The 18,811-nt window shown below is 40.5% G+C and overlaps 2 protein-coding genes across 2 annotated transcripts in view; both read right to left on the reverse strand.

The window, feature by feature from the left end:
• The window catches only part of Nmnat (nicotinamide mononucleotide adenylyltransferase), a 217,627-nt gene that overhangs the window by 128,026 nt on the left and 70,790 nt on the right, over nt 1–18,811 (reverse strand). The window contains exons 8-9 of the mRNA XM_071657919.1: nt 13,888–13,989; nt 2,991–3,145 (exon numbers count right to left, since the gene is read on the reverse strand). Of these exons, the coding sequence (XP_071514020.1) occupies nt 2,991–3,145; nt 13,888–13,989 (257 nt within the window). The remainder of the gene's footprint in view (nt 1–2,990; nt 3,146–13,887; nt 13,990–18,811) is intronic.
• Nucleotides 1–18,811, reverse strand: part of LOC139746557 (prenylcysteine oxidase 1-like) — a 631,496-nt gene that overhangs the window by 12,731 nt on the left and 599,954 nt on the right. The gene's annotated exons all lie outside the window — the stretch shown is intronic.

An 18,811-nucleotide genomic window follows, 5' to 3' on the forward strand; every position in this document is an offset into this window, starting at 1 on the left:
CAACCATAAACAGATTAAACAGCCATGGTAAAATCACACATCCCTTGCCAAAGACCTGTTTTCACTTAGAACCACTCAACCTCCTCTCTTCCTACTAGTTCACATGCCCTCTTTTTTGATAGAAACTCTGCAATGCTTCAAGATGCTTTCCTCCCTTACCATATATTAGCAACACCTTCCAAAAAGTAGTGTGTAACAACCCTACCAAAACTTTCTCTAGATCCATAAAGGCCAAATACAAATACTTCTGTAAGTGTTTCTCACATGCATTCTTAAAATGTTAACAGCAGATCCACACATTCTCTAACACTCCTGAGGCTACAGTGTTCCTCCCTCATCTGATGCTCTATGCATTCCACCACCCTCTAATTCAACACTTTCCCCATAAAATTCACCATGTAAATTCAGCAAACTTATACCTCTGTAAATCTGAACATTCACTTTTGTTCCCCTTACTTTTAAACAGTGACACTGTAAAGGCATTCTTCCACTCTTAGTGCCTCACCTTGAGTCATACAAGCAATCAAAATTCAATGTAACCAATCAAACCTGTTACCCAATTTCTGCATCTTCCTCTTGACCTCCTGCACATCTAATCACTCCCACTCCTTCCTAGCAGGTAATGTCCATACACTTCTCTTTTCTCTTTCACAAGGATATAGGACCTAACTAGGAACTTACCTTCACCACCCTTTCCTCACATGACAAAATCCCACTATATGCATCCCACACACTTCTCCTGTACATGCAAGCACTGCTTTCCTAAATAACTCCTATCTCCTACCCATTACCCTAATGTCATTTACTCATATCTTTTGCTAATCTTCATATTTCTCTTGGTATCTCCTCACACAAGTCTCTTTTCCAAGTTCAATCACTTTCACCACCACCTTCCCACCCCTATCAGTTCCCCTTCACCTACAGCCTCAACAAACTTTTAACCTCCCCTCCACCACAGAAATTATCAGAAATCACAACAGTTGACCCTCCTAGCATATTCATATCAACCTGTTTTTCATTAGCATGTTTATCAGTAAGTTCATAATCCATGAATGTTTGCTCACCATTATCACCACTCACCAATGTATACTCAGGTATGTCCATCTTTCAAAACAGGTATTCCCAATCATCAGTCCTTTTTCAGTATACAACTTCACAAGCTGGTGACTGTTTTTATTCACAGTGGGTACCCCAAGCCCCTCAATTATACCCTCAATTGCTAAATCAACTGCTCTTTCATAAAAAATCACCCCATGCTATTACTCAAACCCTAGCATTAAAGCTGTTAATCACTAATGCAGATCCTACTGAAACACTAGCCTCTCTGTCTCTCCTCTCACTACCAAGTGCATAAGCACTACCCATCACCCACTTATCATACCTCACTTTCATTTTCACCCACATCAGCATGGGGGTCACCTCCTTACACCTTTTGAAAAAAAATCCCATAAATCTTTCTTCTGCAGAAGTTCCAACCCCTCATTTGCTCTTGCTCTCACACTAATCCCAAACTCTATTCCTAAGGCATTATCAAACTAAGTCTTGCCCTTCCCCTTGACATTAGGTTCACTCAGAGCAAGAAATACATTGACAAAAAAACAGTTCGAAATATATTTGTGCATTGCTAACCAGTCAGTTTATCTATCTCATGTAAAAAATTCAAATCACTAACTTTGTTTCCTGCAGCTAAACTCTACCACAACACACTTTGCAATGCATCTCCTTACAACTTTGTAATCACTTTGTGTTGCAGGTTTAAACTATGGAGTTTTCATCTTATGCCTAATGGACTAGCACTACTCACATCTTTTTCTGCTATTCTGAATGCATTTCAGCACATAAGCTATCTGGAAATTTCAAATCAAATAACTAAACCGTACAAATCACTGTACAACAGGAAGGCTGGGCCATGAAGGAGTGTGATCCAAAATCACACAGCCCCACAGGCTATAAGTGTGGATGTACACTTCACACATAGGTATAAAAATTCAGCCATTTGCTGAAATTTAACCAAATGCTAATCAAGGTCAATTTATCAGGAAGCTCCTTGAAATCATAAATGCAGATCTGTTTAATGTATCCAAATCTAAATTGAAGATGTTTAAAACTGTTAGCATTTTACTCTATATCCGTATCATATAATGGATGTACATTAATTCTTCATTTAACAATGACTAAAGTTTTCTGTGTTCTTTCCAAACCCACAGCTTCCCTTATTCAACACAACCAATTTCAAATTCTCTCATGTATCTGTAGACAAAAATGAAATCTTCTCATTGTACTTACCTTTAACTTACTTCCTTTGTAATAACTGAAATACCTTGACTCATCCTAACCATTCATTATTCTGCCTGAAACAAGACATGTGAAATACATCTTGTTTCAAAATATATTTGGTATCAATGTACTGTATCAATATTCTTGGTCAAACACTACATTCATGAGAGAAACAACACATATTCATTCTATCTATGTTATGATTTACTAGCTTAAAAAAAGCTGCCACATAGGCACCTTTTTTATTCTTATTTGCTTTAGGCAAACCTTCTTTGTAACTTTATAATTCACAAAGACATCACTGGTATTTCTAGCATCTTTGACTGATGAATTGCCAAATACCAGTACAAAGGAGTTGTCCTTAACCAACAGCTATGGATACTGGTGAAAATACAGAAGGATTATACAACTGTCCCCCTAACACATGACATAACTCTAAATATGAAAACCTTTAACTGACATTCCCACAATACAAACTTATGTTTATGAGAATGTACTTATGCTTCCTACAGTTAACACAATATACTTAATACTTATACATGTACAGATGACACTGCAAATAATGTATCAATGTCACAAGTCTGTCAGGAAAAGTTCACTGAAGACAGTGTTTTGGAAGTATATAATAGAATAGCAATAAAAAGAATAGTAAAATCAATATATCAATCAAGTATAAAATTAGTCTATATACGCCTATGTGCAGCCACACTCACTTGTTGTGTGTGTTGAAGAGAGCATTCTTGTATATATAATCGATGACAGAATCTTGAACTAAGTATTTGACACTATCTCCTCGTCTAAGTGCTCGCCGAACTTTTGTGGAGCTTACTTCATTTGTGATCCATTCTGTTACAATGTGGATATTTCTCTGGAAATATCCAACACTGACTTTAATAAGGTAAAAGTATGTTACCTAACGATTTCATTAAAAAATTCAACAAAATTTTGAAAAAAATTGATAATCTAAGATTATGAGGAAATGTTTTCAAATTTGGGAAAAACATTCTTCAAAAATAAAAGCATCTTTTCAAGCCATTTGTAGCTGTGGTCATAACAATTACTTATGCTTATCTACAGAAAGGCAAGCTGGGCTAAAATCCGACGATGAAATAGTGTTTTCAAACAATCATATTTAATATTCTAACTGTCAGCATTTATTTGTGGTCATCAAATCATGAGTAATATCAGTGTATTGTTTATATGGGTGTATGCAACCTGTCTGAAATAAAATTCTGTCAGCCCATAAAAGTTACATACAAAGTGAAGAAAGACCAACTGCCGAGTTCTATGCAAAGATGCTCGAGGGATATATGCTATTTAAGGCAGTTAAGGTCTACATAAGGAAAGCACAACTAAGCAAACAGAGTGATAATCTCAGCCAGTGCCATCTGTGGACCACCAAATCATGGTTCCATATATATATATGAAGTAGTCAGTAGGTTATCATACCCACTGCGTCACTGAGCTTGTGACCTCAACACTACCTTCCCATGAAAGCACAGACCATGATGCCATGCCTTCCCATACCATACACCAAGAGAGATATGAGGCAGATGGAGGCATTCTGCTAACCAATTCTATCAGCACAGAGAAATAGTCCTATTTCAAATTTTTTGGTACCTAATAAAGAGTGCAAGATAAGTGCAAACTGAATTGCAAAAAAAATATGCAGGAGGGTGAAATGCGTGCAAGGAATAGAGTGAATTGGAACGATGTGGTATAACGGGGTCGACATGCTGTTAATGGATTGAACCAGGGCATGTAGAGCGTCTGAGGTAAACCATGGAAAGTTTTGTGGAGCCTGGATGTGGAAAAGGAGCTGTGGTTTTGGCGCATTATACATGACCGCTAGAGACTGAGTGTGAACGAATGTGGCCTTTGTTGTCTTTTCCTAGCGCTACCTCGCGCGCATGCGGGGTAGGGGGTTGTCATTTCATGTGTGGCGGGGTGGCGACGGGAATGAATAAAGGCAGTTAGTATGAATTATGTACATGTGTATATATCATACAAACCTCCAACAGCCAGGATCGAACCCGGGACCCCTGTGCAAGAGGCGGGAATGCTAACCGCTAGGCTATGGGCCTGACTAATAGGAAGTAACTATTCGAATACTACGTACTCGAATACCCTTCGTCTCACATTGATGAGCAACGGGGTCTACACCAGTCTTTTCCCAACAGACGCACATAGCCAGCTGAAAGCATTTTACTGAACATAACTGTATAATGCGGAGGTATATGAATACGAACATAGTGCATAGAAATGCGCACCTTCATAGAACATACAAACCTCCAACAGCCAGGATCGAACCCACGACTCCTGTGCAAGAGGCGGGAATGTTAACTGCTAGGCTATGGGCCTGGCTAATAGGAAATAACTATTCAAATACTATTTATTATTTATTTTGCTTTGTCACTGTCTCCCGCATCAGCGAGGTAGCGCAAGGAAGCGGACGAAAGAATGGCCCAACCCACCCATATACACATGTATATACATACACGTCCACACACGCAAATATACATACCTAAACATCTCAATGTATACATATATATACACACACAGACATATACATATATACACATGTACATAATTCATACCGTCTGCCTTTATTCATTCCCATCGCCACTCCGCCATACATGAAATAACAACCCCCCTCCCCCCGCATGTGCGCGAGGTACCGCTAGGAAAAGACAACAAAGGCCCCATTCGTTCACACTCAGTCTCTAGCTGTCATGTAATAATGCACCGAAAACACAGCTTCCTTTCCACATCCAGGCCCCACACAACTTTCCACGGTTTACCCCAGATGCTTCATATGCCCTGGTTCAATCCACTGACAGTACATCAAACCTGGTATACCACATCGTTCCAATTCACTCTATTCCTTGCACGCCTTTCACTCTCCTGCATGTTCAGGCCCCGATCACTCAAAATATTTTTCACTCCATCTTTCCACCTCCAATTTGGTCTCCCACTTCTCCTCATTCCCTCCACCTCTGACACATATATATTCTTGCCAATCTTTCCTCGCTCATTCTCTCCATGTGACCAAACCATTTCAAAACACCCTCTTCTGCTCTCTCAACCACACATTTTATTACCACACATCTCTCTTACCCTATTATTACTGACTCGATCAAACCACCTCACACCACATGTTGTCATCAAACATCTCATTTCCGCATATCCACCCTCCTCCGCACAACTCTATCCATAGCCTACACCTAGCAACCACATAACATTGTTGGAACCACTATTCCTTCAAACATACCCATTTTTGCTTTCCGAGATAATGTTCTCAACTTCCACACATTCTTCAATGCTCCCAGGACTTTCACCCCCTCCCCCACCCTTTGATTCACTTCCGCTTCCATGGTTCCATTCGCTGCCAGATCCACTCCCAGATATCTAAAACACTCCACTTCCTCCAGTTTTTTCTCCATTCAAACTTACCTCCCAATTAACTTAACCCTACTGTACCTAATAACCTTGCTCTTATCCACATTTACTCTTAACTTTCTTCTTTCACACATCTTACCAAACTCAGTCACCAGCTTCTGCAGTTTCTCACATGAATCAGCCACCAGTGCTGTATCATCAGCGAACAACAACTGACTCACTTCCCAAGCTCTCTCATCCACAACAGACTGCATACTTGCCCCTCTTTCCAAAACTCTTGCATTCACCTCCCTAACAACCCCATCCATGTACACATGCCTTGCATCCTCGATAAAAACTTTTCACTGCTTCTAATAACTTGCCTCCCACACCATATATTCTTAATACCTTCCACACAGCATCCCTATCAACTTTATCATATGCCTTCTCCAGATCCATAAATGCTACACACAAATCCATTTGCTTTTCTAAGTATTTCTCACATACATTCTTCAAAGCAAACACCTGATCCACACATCCTCTACCACTTCTGAAAGCACACTGCTCTTCCCCAATCTGATGCTCTGTACATGCCTTCACCCTCTCAATCAATACCCTACCATATAATTTACCAGGAATACTCAACAAATTCATACCTCTGTAATTTGAGCACTCACTTTCATCCCCTTTGCCTTTGTGCAATGTACAATGTACTATGCAAGCATTCCACCAATCCTCAGGCACCTCACCATGAGTCATACATACATTGAATAACCTTACCAACCAGTCAACAATACAGTCACCCCCTTTTTTTATAAATTCCACTGCAATACCATCCAAATCCGCTACCTTGCCGGCTTTCATCTTCCGCAAAGCTTTTACTACCTCTTCTCTGTTTACCAAATCATTTTCCCTAACCCTCTCACTTTGCACACCACCTCGACCAAAACACCCTATATCTGCCACTCTATCATCAAACACATTCAACAAACCTTCAAAATACTCACTCCATCTCCTTCTCACATCAGCACTACTTGTTATCATCTCCCCATTAGCCCCCTTCACTGAAGTTCCCATTTGTTCCCTTGTCTTACACACTTTATTTACCTCCTTCCAAAACATCTTTTTCTCCTCCCTAAAATCTAATGATACTCTCTCACCCCATCTCTCATTTGCCCTCTTTTTCACCTCTTGCACCTTTCTCTTGACCTCCTGTCTCTTTCTTATATTCATCTCCCAGTCATTTGAATTATTTCCCTGCAAAAATTGTCCAAATGCCTCTCTCTTCTCTTTCACTGATAATCTTACTTCTTCATCCCACCACTCACTACCCTTTCTAATCTGCACACATCCCACGCTTATTATGCCTCAAGCATCTTTTGCGCAAGCCATCACTGCTTCCCTAAATACATCCCATTCCTCCCCCACTCCCCTTACGTCCTTTGTTCTCACCTTTTTCCATTCTGTACTCAGTCTCTCCTGGTACTTCCTCACACAGGTCTCCTTCCCAAGCTCACTTACTCTCACCACTCTTTTCACCCTAACATTCTCTCTTCGTTTCTGAAAACCTCTACAAATCTTCACCTTCGCCTCCACAAGATAATGATCAGACATCCCTCCAGTTGCAACTCTCAGCAAATTGACATCCAAAAGTCTCTCTTTTGCGTGCCTATCAATTAACACGTAATCCAATAACGCTGTCTGGCCATCTCTCCTTCTTACATACGTATACCTCTCTTTTTAGACCAGGTATTCCCAATCACCAGTCCTTTTTCAGTACATAGATCTACAAGCTCTTCATTTCCATTCACAACACTGAACACCCCATGTACACCAATTATTCCCTCAACTGCCACATTACTCACTTTTGCATTCAAATCATCCATCACTATAACCCAGTTTCGTGCATCAAAACTACTAACACACTCACTCAGCTGCTCCCAAAACACTTGCCTCTCATGATCTTTCTTCTCATGACCAGGTGCGTATGCACCAATAATCACCCATCTCTCTCCATCCCCTTTCAGTTTTACCCATATCAATCTGGAGTTTACTTTCTTATGCTCTATCACATACTCCCACAACTCCTGTTTCAGTAGTGCTACTCCTTCCCTTGCTCTTGTCCTCTCACTAACCCCTGACTTTACTCCCAAGACATTCCCAAACCACTCTTCCCCTTTACCCTTGAGCTTTGTTTCACTCAGAGCCAAAACATCCAGGTTCCTTTCCTCAAACATGCTACCTATCTCTCCTTTTTTCTCATCTTGGTTAAATCCACACATTTAGACACCACAATCTGAGCCTTCGAGGAGGATGAGCACTCCCCGCATGACTCCTTCTTCTGTTTCCCCTTTTAGAAAGTTAAAATACAAGGAGGGGGGGTTTCCAGCCCGCCACTCCCGTCCCCTTTAGTCGCCTTCTACGACCTGTGAGGAATGCGGGGGAAGTATTCTTTCTCCCCTATCCCCCGGGATAACTATTCGAATACTATGTACTCGAATACCCTTCATCTCACATTGGTGAGCAACGGGGTCTTCACCGGTCATATCCCAACAGGAGCACATAGCCAGCTGATAGCATTTTACCAAACCTAACTGTACAACGGTAAAATGCTATCAGCTGGCTATGTACACCTGTTGGAAAATGACCGGTGTACACCCCGTTGCTCACCAACATGAGACGAAGGGTATTCAAGTACACAGTTTACGAATAGTTATTTCCTGTTAGCCAGGCCCATAGCCTAGCGGTTAGCATTCCTGCCTCTTGCATAGGGGTTCCAGGTTCGATCCTGGCTGTTGGAGGTTTGTATGTTCTACGAAGGTTCGCGTTTCTATGCTCTATGTTCGTATTCATATACCTCCGCACTGTACAGTTAGGTTCAGTAAAATGCTATCAGCTGGCTATGTGCGCCTGTTGGGAAATGACCGGTATAGACCCCGTTGCTCACCAAAGTGAGATGAAGGGTATTCGAGTACATAGTATTCGAATAGTTATTTCCTATTAGCCAGGCCCATAGCCTAGCGGTTTGCATTCCCACGTCTTGCACAGGGGTTCCGGGTTCAATCCTGGCTGTTGGAGGTTTTGTAAGTTCTATGAAGGTGCGCGTTTCTATGCACTATGTTTGTATGTGTATATATGTATATGCCTGTGTATGTATACATATGTACATGCTGAAATGTATAGGTATGTAGGTATGTATATGTGCGTGTGTGGACGTGTATGTATATACATGTGTATAAGGGTGGGTTGGGCCATTCTTTCGTCTGTTTCCTTGTGCTATCTCGCTAACGTGGGAGACAGTGACAAAGTATAAAATAAATGAATACATATGAGCTAGTAGAAGTTAACCCTATTCCTGGTGGAAAACACATGCACATCTATCTCAGATAAATTAATAAATCATAGATCACATCAATAAGATGTGGTGACCATTTGGTCAACCATTGTTCACTCATCAGTAATGAGTTACTGGTAGTACCCTGTCACCATTGTTCACTCATCAGTAATGAGTTACTGGTAGTACCCTGTCTCCAGGGAAAAATGCAATAGGAAGGATGCACAGGGAATGAGAGACTAACAAATTTAAGAAACCGTCCTAGATGATCATTTGCAATTTCCAAAATCTTGTCTCTCAAAGTTTTCCGTTTCTCCCTTCCTTATTTCACTTCACATATTTCTTGCTCTTTCCTACCTTTTGAATGCTGGTTGGCTGTGTCACTCATATCTTTGCCATTGTCAATTACATCATTTTCATGCTTTTTTACTTTTATTCAGCTCGTTTTCTGAGATTATCTCAAAATTCCTTGTTAATGGTAACTATGTACAAGTCCCATCAATTCACATTTCTCGAAACCTATATAATGTCCTGCATTCTATGACGATATGAATTTCAATTCCTATTTCAGGTTTCCACAGAAATTGCCTCACTCTAGTCACTATATCTTCTCTTTGAGTTACATTTCACTTCTAATCTTTTCAGGTCTTCCTACTCAAATTCAAGCACAATATGATTAACTTTTCCTAGAGTAGCATCATATCTGATATATTTCAATACTGCTATGAGTAAAAACATTACAAATGACAGATTGAGAATGAGTGTGAGAGGATGTGGCCTTTCTTCTCAAAACAACTTGGCAAGTTTTTGGGTCTTTCCTGTTCTGGTTTCTAGAATGCATTCATACATGGAAGGAAGAGTTTCCAGTTCTTTACTCCCACCCAATAGTCACTTCTTATAACACACAGGAGATAAGTGGGTAGTTTTCTAACCCCCCCTATTTCTAAGGATACAGGAAATTTGTAATTTTAGGATACAGAACTGTGTGAATTACGTGCTGTAAAGAGTTATGTGACTGAAGGAGAAAAAGTATTTGGTTCCAGCAACCCATATGTTTTTTTTTTTTTTTTTTTTTTTTTTTTTTTTTTTTTTTTTAATACTTTGTCGCTGTCTCCCGCGTTTGCGAGGTAGCGCAAGGAAACAGACGAAAGAAATGGCCCAACCCCCCCCCCCCATACACATGTACATACACACGTCCACACACGCAAATATACATACCTACACAGCTTTCCATGGTTTACCCCAGACGCTTCACATGCCTTGATTCAATCCACTGACAGCACGTCAACCCCTGTATACCACATCGCTCCAATTCACTCTATTCCTTGCCCTCCTTTCACCCTCCTGCATGTTCAGGCCCCGATCACACAAAATCTTTTTCACTCCATCTTTCCACCTCCAATTTGGTCTCCCTCTTCTCCTCGTTCCCTCCACCTCCGACACATATATCCTCTTGGTCAATCTTTCCTCACTCATTCTCTCCATGTGCCCAAACCATTTCAAAACACCCTCTTCTGCTCTCTCAACCACGCTCTTTTTATTTCCACACATCTCTCTTACCCTTACGTTACTTACTCGATCAAACCACCTCACACCACACATTGTCCTCAAACATCTCATTTCCAGCACATCCATCCTCCTGCGCACAACTCTATCCATAGCCCACGCCTCGCAACCATACAACATTGTTGGAACCACCATTCCCTCAAACATACCCATTTTTGCTTTCCGAGATAATGTTCTCGACTTCCACACATTTTTCAAGGCTCCCAAAATTTTCGCCCCCTCCCCCACCCTATGATCCACTTCCGCTTCCATGGTTCCATCCGCTGCCAGATCCACTCCCAGATATCTAAAACACTTCACTTCCTCCAGTTTTTCTCCATTCAAACTCACCTCCCAATTGACTTGACCCTCAACCCTACTGTACCTAATAACCTTGCTCTTATTCACATTTACTCTTAACTTTCTTCTTCCACACACTTTACCAAACTCAGTCACCAGCTTCTGCAGTTTCTCACATGAATCAGCCACCAGCGCTGTATCATCAGCGAACAACAACTGACTCACTTCCCAAGCTCTCTCATCCCCAACAGACTTCATACTTGCCCCTCTTTCCAGGACTCTTGCATTTACCTCCCTAACAACCCCATCCATAAACAAATTAAACAACCATGGAGACATCACACACCCCTGCCGCAAACCTACATTCACTGAGAACCAATCACTTTCCTCTCTTCCTACACGTACACATGCCTTACATCCTCGATAAAAACTTTTCACTGCTTCTAACAACTTGCCTCCCACACCATATATTCTTAATACCTTCCACAGAGCATCTCTATCAACTCTATCATATGCCTTCTCCAGATCCATAAATGCTACATACAAATCCATTTGCTTTTCTAAGTATTTCTCACATACATTCTTCAAAGCAAACACCTGATCCACACATCCTCTACCACTTCTGAAACCGCACTGCTCTTCCCCAATCTGATGCTCTGTACATGCCTTCACCCTCTCAATCAATACCCTCCCATATAATTTACCAGGAATACTCAACAAACTTATACCTCTGTAATTTGAGCACTCACTCTTATCCCCTTTGCCTTTGTACAATGGCACTATGCACGCATTCCGCCAATCCTCAGGCACCTCACCATGAGTCATACATACATTAAATAACCTTACCAACCAGTCAACAATACAGTCACCCCCTTTTTTAATAAATTCCACTGCGATACCATCCAAACCTGCTGCCTTGCCGGCTTTCATCTTTCGCAAAGCTTTTACTACCTCTTCTCTGTTTACCAAATCATTTTCCCTAACCCTCTCACTTTGCACACCACCTCGACCAAAACACCCTATATCTGCCACTCTGTCATCAGACACATTCAACAAACCTTCAAAATACTCATTCCATCTCCTTCTCACATCACCACTACTTGTTATCACCTCCCCATTTACGCCCTTCACTGAAGTTCCCATTTGCTCCCTTGTCTTACGCACCCTATTTACCTCCTTCCAGAACATCTTTTTATTCTCCCTAAAATTTACTGATAGTCTCTCACCCCAACTCTCATTTGCCCTTTTTTTCACCTCTTGCACCTTTCTCTTGACCTCCTGTCTCTTTCTTTTATACTTCTCCCACTCAATTGCATTTTTTCCCTGCAAAAATCGTCCAAATGCCTCTCTCTTCTCTTTCACTAATACTCTTACTTCTTCATCCCACCACTCACTACCCTTTCTAAACAGCCCACCTCCCACTCTTCTCATGCCACAAGCATCTTTTGCGCAATCCATCACTGATTCCCTAAATACATCCCATTCCTCCCCCACTCCCCTTACTTCCATTGTTCTCACCTTTTTCCATTCTGTACACAGTCTCTCCTGGTACTTCCCCACACAGGTCTCCTTCCCAAGCTCACTTACTCTCACCACCTTCTTCACCCCAACATTCACTCCTCTTTTCTGAAAACCCATACTAATCTTCACCTTAGCCTCCACAAGATAATGATCAGACATCCCTCCAGTTGCACCTCTCAGCACATTAACATCCAAAAGTCTCTCTTTCGCACGCCTGTCAATTAACACGTAATCCAATAACGCTCTCTGGCCATCTCTCCTACTTACATAAGTATACTTATGTATATCTCGCTTTTTAAACCAGGTATTCCCAATCATCAATCCTTTTTCAGCACATAAATCTACAAGCTCTTCACCATTTCCATTTACAACACTGAACACCCCATGCATACCAATTATTCCCTCAACTGCCACATTACTCACCTTTGCATTCAAATCACCCATCACTATAACCCGGTCTCGTGCATCAAAACCGCTAACACACTCATTCAGCTGCTCCCAAAACACTTGCCTCTCATGATCTTTCTTCTCATGCCCAGGTGCATATGCACCAATAATCACCCACCTCTCTCCATCAACTTTCAATTTTACCCATATTAATCGAGAATTTACTTTCTTACATTCTATCACATACTCCCACAACTCCTGTTTCAGGAGTATTGCTACTCCTTCCCTTGCTCTTGTCCTCTCACTAACCCCTGACTTCACTCCCCAGACATTTCCAAACCACTCTTCCCCTTTACCCTTGAGCTTCGTTTCACTCAGAGCCAAAACATCCAGGTTCCTTTCCTCAAACATACTACCTATCTCTCCTTTTTTCACATCTTGGTTACATCCACACACATTTAGGCACCCCACTCTGAGCCTTCGAGGAGGATGATCACTCCCCGCGTGACTCCTTCTTCTGTTTCCCATTTTAGAAAGTTAATACAAGGAGGGGAGGATTTCCGGCCCCCCGCTCCCGTCCCATATGTATATGAGGCAAAAAGGAGAAACAGCAACCCAGGCCAGAAGAAGGGAACATGATAGCCACTGTGGTGCTCGCTCATTACACCACTGTCATTAATTCCTTGTCATCGCCCATCTGTACCACTCTGATATCAATTCTAATATTAAAATTTTCAGCTTACCTTCATACTTAAGAAATACATATGAGGAGGAGTTGAGAGAAAGCAAACTGTTGTAACCACAACTGCCAAAGGCAAAAGTTACACTCAACAGTAATGTTTCATATAAATCTAATTTCTGAACTGCAGCCACAACTATCTCTTTTACTGCTGCAAGCAACAACTTTGAACATGTTTATTAATATGTGCATATATGTGCAACCAGCATGATGTAAAAGACTCGTACTCATTCAAACATGCCAACTAAAGTTAAAAATAAAGCTGTGGGTCAGATGTCACTTTCACTGGAAGGAGGGTTCATCTAGATGATGATTCCTACATGGTATTAGATTTAACATGTACCATCTCTCCTATAACGGTGAAATGTACTGTGCACACATTAACAGAAATAGAGAATAAGCACACCTGGTGTCGAGTTAAAACATCAGATTCGTAGATAAATTTGTATGGATTACTGCCCTCCCGGGTGATGACAACAAGACCAAACTTTCCAACCAAAGCCTCAATCTGAAACAGGATAGATAAGTAACATAATAAGAGAAAGCATATCATATATGAATTACAATTTAAAGATAAACATAATTACACAGCAAGTGCAAGCCTTGAACAAAGCAAGCATCCTAAATAAGACATAAATGCACTTGCAGTAAACAAAACTTTAAATTCAAGGTAATCATTACTGGAGATGGGGAAGAAATACAACAAATGTATTTCCTACATGTCACTTAAGGTTATACGTCACTTTCTAAATGCAGGTACAAAAGAACGAGCAAAAGGCTCAGTAATTTGTTCCAGTCACTGCCTCGCTAAAGCAGGAGAGGCAAGAAAAAAAAATGTGTGTGTGTGTGTGTGTGTGTGTGTGTGTGTGTGTGTGTGTGTGTGTGTGTGTGTGTGTGTGTAAATATTCACAAAACTAAGTTTAATATAGGCTCTTATCAATGACAGCCCATTCTTGGGAGTGCTGTCACAAAAACAAGTCATGTATGTGTGCTTGGGTGCCATTACTAGCACAGGTTAGCCCATGGTAACTGCAGTGAAGTGGGATCTTAGGCAGATGTGTATGTTGTGTAAAATGTGATAAAGTGCTTCATCCAACAAAACTGAGAAATCAATTCCAACTCTACGGAAAAATTAGTAAATACAAAGACAATACCCAGATGAATATCAATACTCAAGGTGAAATGTCAATAAAATCAATTTCAACATAAAAAATTCTATCACCAAGAAAAAAAGGAACCTTACCCATGACAGATTTAAGAAGCCTGAATTAAAATAATGCAAGTTTTCAACTAGCTGCCCACATGTATAAATTATGTCACAATTTGATGTTTACATTATTCCAAAAGTTTTGTAACCTCATTAATCCTTCTGAATGGTGACATAACATTACAAGCGGAAAACTCCACACCTAACCTCACTTGCCCATGCTGGGCTTTGATACTCTGTTGGCACCAGTTTGTTATAAACCATCGTCACTGCCAGACCTACATGCATTATTCAATGTGTTTTTTGCTTATTCTCTGCTCTGTGAAACAAACATATTGTTGAAAAATGTCAAAAAGGAATGCAGATAATGAAGCTCTAGTTGTTCATTCACAGATCAATAGTGAAATAGCTGAAATGGTTCTGAAGCAAGGTGATCGTGATAAGAGACATTGAAGATGACTTTGTTAACACTGTAGAAAAACTGCCCATAGATGACATGGTAAAAATGTGTGATGGACTCATTGAAGATCTAGAGCAGCATGCATTCATAACAGAACAAAAAATCATGTCGGTTAATAAAATCAGAGACAGACTTCTAAGACAAAACACCCTTGTTAATGAAGCAGATAACTCTGGAGGAAACACTTAAAAAGCCATTAAAAAAAGCTGAGGTTGCGATGAGGCTGTGAGGTTCTGATGGTTCAATGTTACACACACTTTGGTTCATGTGCAAAATTATCAAAAATATTGTATAAAGTACCTTCAGACTATGTGTATAAGGTGTATATGAAACACAAATGGATTTTGTGTTTAGACTTGGTATGCAAACAAATGGGTTAGAGCTGAGACATACCCCAATGTTTCGACTATTCAACAGTCTCCCTCAGGAGATACTGATTCCAGCATTCGGCAGGATCATATTCACCAGCAAGTGATGGTCACCCGATCGGACGTCTTCGTATGCCACTTTCTGATTAGATCACTTGTCCTGCTACCTCCACTCATTCATAGATATCTCTGCTGCTTGACATGAGCAGCAGATGAAATCAGACCTTGTGTTAATATTCCCTTTGATAGTGATGTAAGCCACTTCTAATGTCTTTCTCATTTGTTTGCTTAAGCCCCTCACGCAGTGTTCTTGCCTCATCCCACCACATGGATTCACAATGATGTATTCCGCTTTGTTTATACCATACAAGTCTCAGCATGATGTAAATAAAGTGGAACTCTGCAAATCTGTGTAGAGGGCTGAGGCAAGAATACTGCACAAGGGCCTTAGTATATAAATAAGAAAGACATTAGAAGTGGCTCACATTTCTACCAAAGACAATGTTATCACAAGGTTTGAGTTCATCTGTTGGTTACGTCAGGCAATGGAGATTGCTGTGAACAAGTGCAGGTAGCAGGACAAGCACTCCAATAAGAAAGCAACACACCAAGGCATCTGACCAGGTGACCATCACTTGTTGGGAATATGGTTCCGCTGAATGCTGGAATCAGTATCTCCTGAGGAAGACTGTTGAATGGTCGATATGTTGGAGTGTGTCTCAGCACTAATCATTTGTTTCCATACCATCCTGTTTTCCATATCTCATCGTGTATATGAAAATATTCCAAAATCCGAAAAAATCCAAAATCTGAAACACTACTGGTACCAGGCATTTCGGATAAGGTATACTCAACCTGTATACCATATCATTTTATTGATTATATGTTGAATGTTTTCAAATGAATATGAAGGCTAGAGGAAGTAGAGCTTCTATCTACATCTTTTTCACCTATATTTTTGTGAATATGTAGATAATTATGAATTCATGCTTTAGGTACAAACCCTCTGAAAAGAAATATATAAAAATTTCATAGATTATTTGTTAAACGTTTTGAACCACAGTTGATCGTGAGTATTCAAACCATATGTGGCAATTGCAACTCCATCACCATGTTTTTCCATTTTCTTTCTGATTATATGTTCAGTACCATCAAGTTTTTTTCTTGTCCTCTGTCTAATTATGTAAACCATAATTATGAACACCATAATCATGTACACTATAATTATTAACAGTAATATTCATTCTTATTACACTTGACTGTCATTTCCTGCTCAGCAAGGTGGCACCAGGAAATAGATGAAGAACGACCCATCTATATACACATACATATACATAAATTCCCATACACATACATATACAAATCAACATATACACATACACATGTATACACATACTTGCTTGCCTTCAATCCATTCCCAACACCACCCGGCCCCACAGGAAACAACATCACTGACCCCTCGCTTCAGTCAAGTAGTTCCAGGAAAACAGGCAAAAGAGGCCACATTCATTCACACTCAGTCTCTAGATGTCATGTGTAATGCACCAAAACCAACACTCCCTATTCACATCCAGGCCCCACACACCTTTCCATGGTTTACCCATGACATTTCACATGCCTTGGTTCAGTCCACTGACTGCACATCAACCCAGGTATACCACATTGTTCCAATTCACTCTATTCCTTGCTTGCCTCTCACCCTCCTGTATGGTCAGGCTCCAATTATTCAAAATCTTTCTTACTCCATCCTTCCACCTCCAATTTGGTCTCCCACTTCTTGTTCCCTCCATCTCTGACACATATATCCTCTTTGTCAACCTTTCTTCACTCATTCTCTCCATATATCCAAACCATTTCAACACACCCTCTTCTGCCCTTTCAACCATACTCTTTTTATCATCACAAATTTCTTTTACCTTTTCATTACTTACTTGATCAAACCATCTCACACCACATATTGTACTAAACATTTAATTTCCAACACATCCACCCTCCTCCATACAACCCTATCTATAGCCCATGCCTCACATGCCTCTGCAATAACGTTCTCTATTTCCACACATTCTTCATTGCTCCCAATACCTTCGCCCCCTCCACACCCTGTGACTCACTTCTACTTCCATGGTTCCACTCACTGCCAAGTCCACTCCAAGATATCTAAAACACTTCACTTCCTCCAGTTTTTCTCCATTCAAACTTACATCCCAATTAACTTGTCCCTCAACCCTAATGAACCTAAAAACCTTCCTCTTATCTATATTTACTCACAACTTTCTCCTTTCACACACTTTTCCAAATTCAGTCACCAACTTCTGCAGTTTCTCACATGAATCAGCCACCAGTGCTGTTTCATCAGCAAACAACAACTAACTCACTTCCTAGGCCTTCTCATCCCCAACAGACTGCATACTCTCCTCTCTCTCCAAAACTTTGCATCTACCTCCCTAACCACCCCATCCATAAACAAATTAAAAAAACCACAGGGACAATACACATCCCCTGCCACAGACCAACCTTCACTGGGAACCAATCGCTCTCCTCTCTTCCTACTTGCACAAATGCCTTACATCCTTGATAAAACCTTTTCACCGCTTCTAGCAGCTCACCTCCCACACCATATACTCTTAAAACTTTCCACAAAGCAGCTCTATCAACTGTACCATATGCCTTTTCCAGATCCATAAGTGCCATATACAAATCTATCTGTTTTTCTAAATATTTCTCACACATTCTTCAAAGCAAACACCTGATCCATATATCCTCTACCACTTCTGAAACCACACTGCTCCTCCTCACTCTGATGCTCTGTATATGCCTTCACCCTTGCAATCAATACCCTCCCATACAATTTTCCAGGAATACTCAATAAACTTTTGCCTCAGTAGTTTGAACACTCACATTTATCCCCTTTGCCTTTGCACAACGGCAATATACATGCATTCTGCCAATCCTCAGGCACTTCATCATGATCCATACATACAATGAATATCCTTACCAACTTATCAACAACATAGTCACCCGTTTTCTTTATAAATTCAACTGCAATACCATCCAAATCTGCCACCTTGCCAGATTTCATCTTCCACAAGGCTTTCACCACCTCTTCTCTCTTAACCAAACCATTCTCCTTGACCTTCTCACTTCACACACCACCATGACCACATCATCCTACATTATTAACAGTATGCATATATTATACATGTTTACATCTACATTATTAACAGTATGCATATATTATACATGTTTAAGATTTCCATAATTTGTGATCTTTTAGTGGTTAAGGAGATTTTTAGGG

The sequence above is a fragment of the Panulirus ornatus genome, chromosome 65, assembly GCF_036320965.1.
Source record: "Panulirus ornatus isolate Po-2019 chromosome 65, ASM3632096v1, whole genome shotgun sequence".
NCBI lineage: Eukaryota > Metazoa > Arthropoda > Malacostraca > Decapoda > Palinuridae > Panulirus > Panulirus ornatus.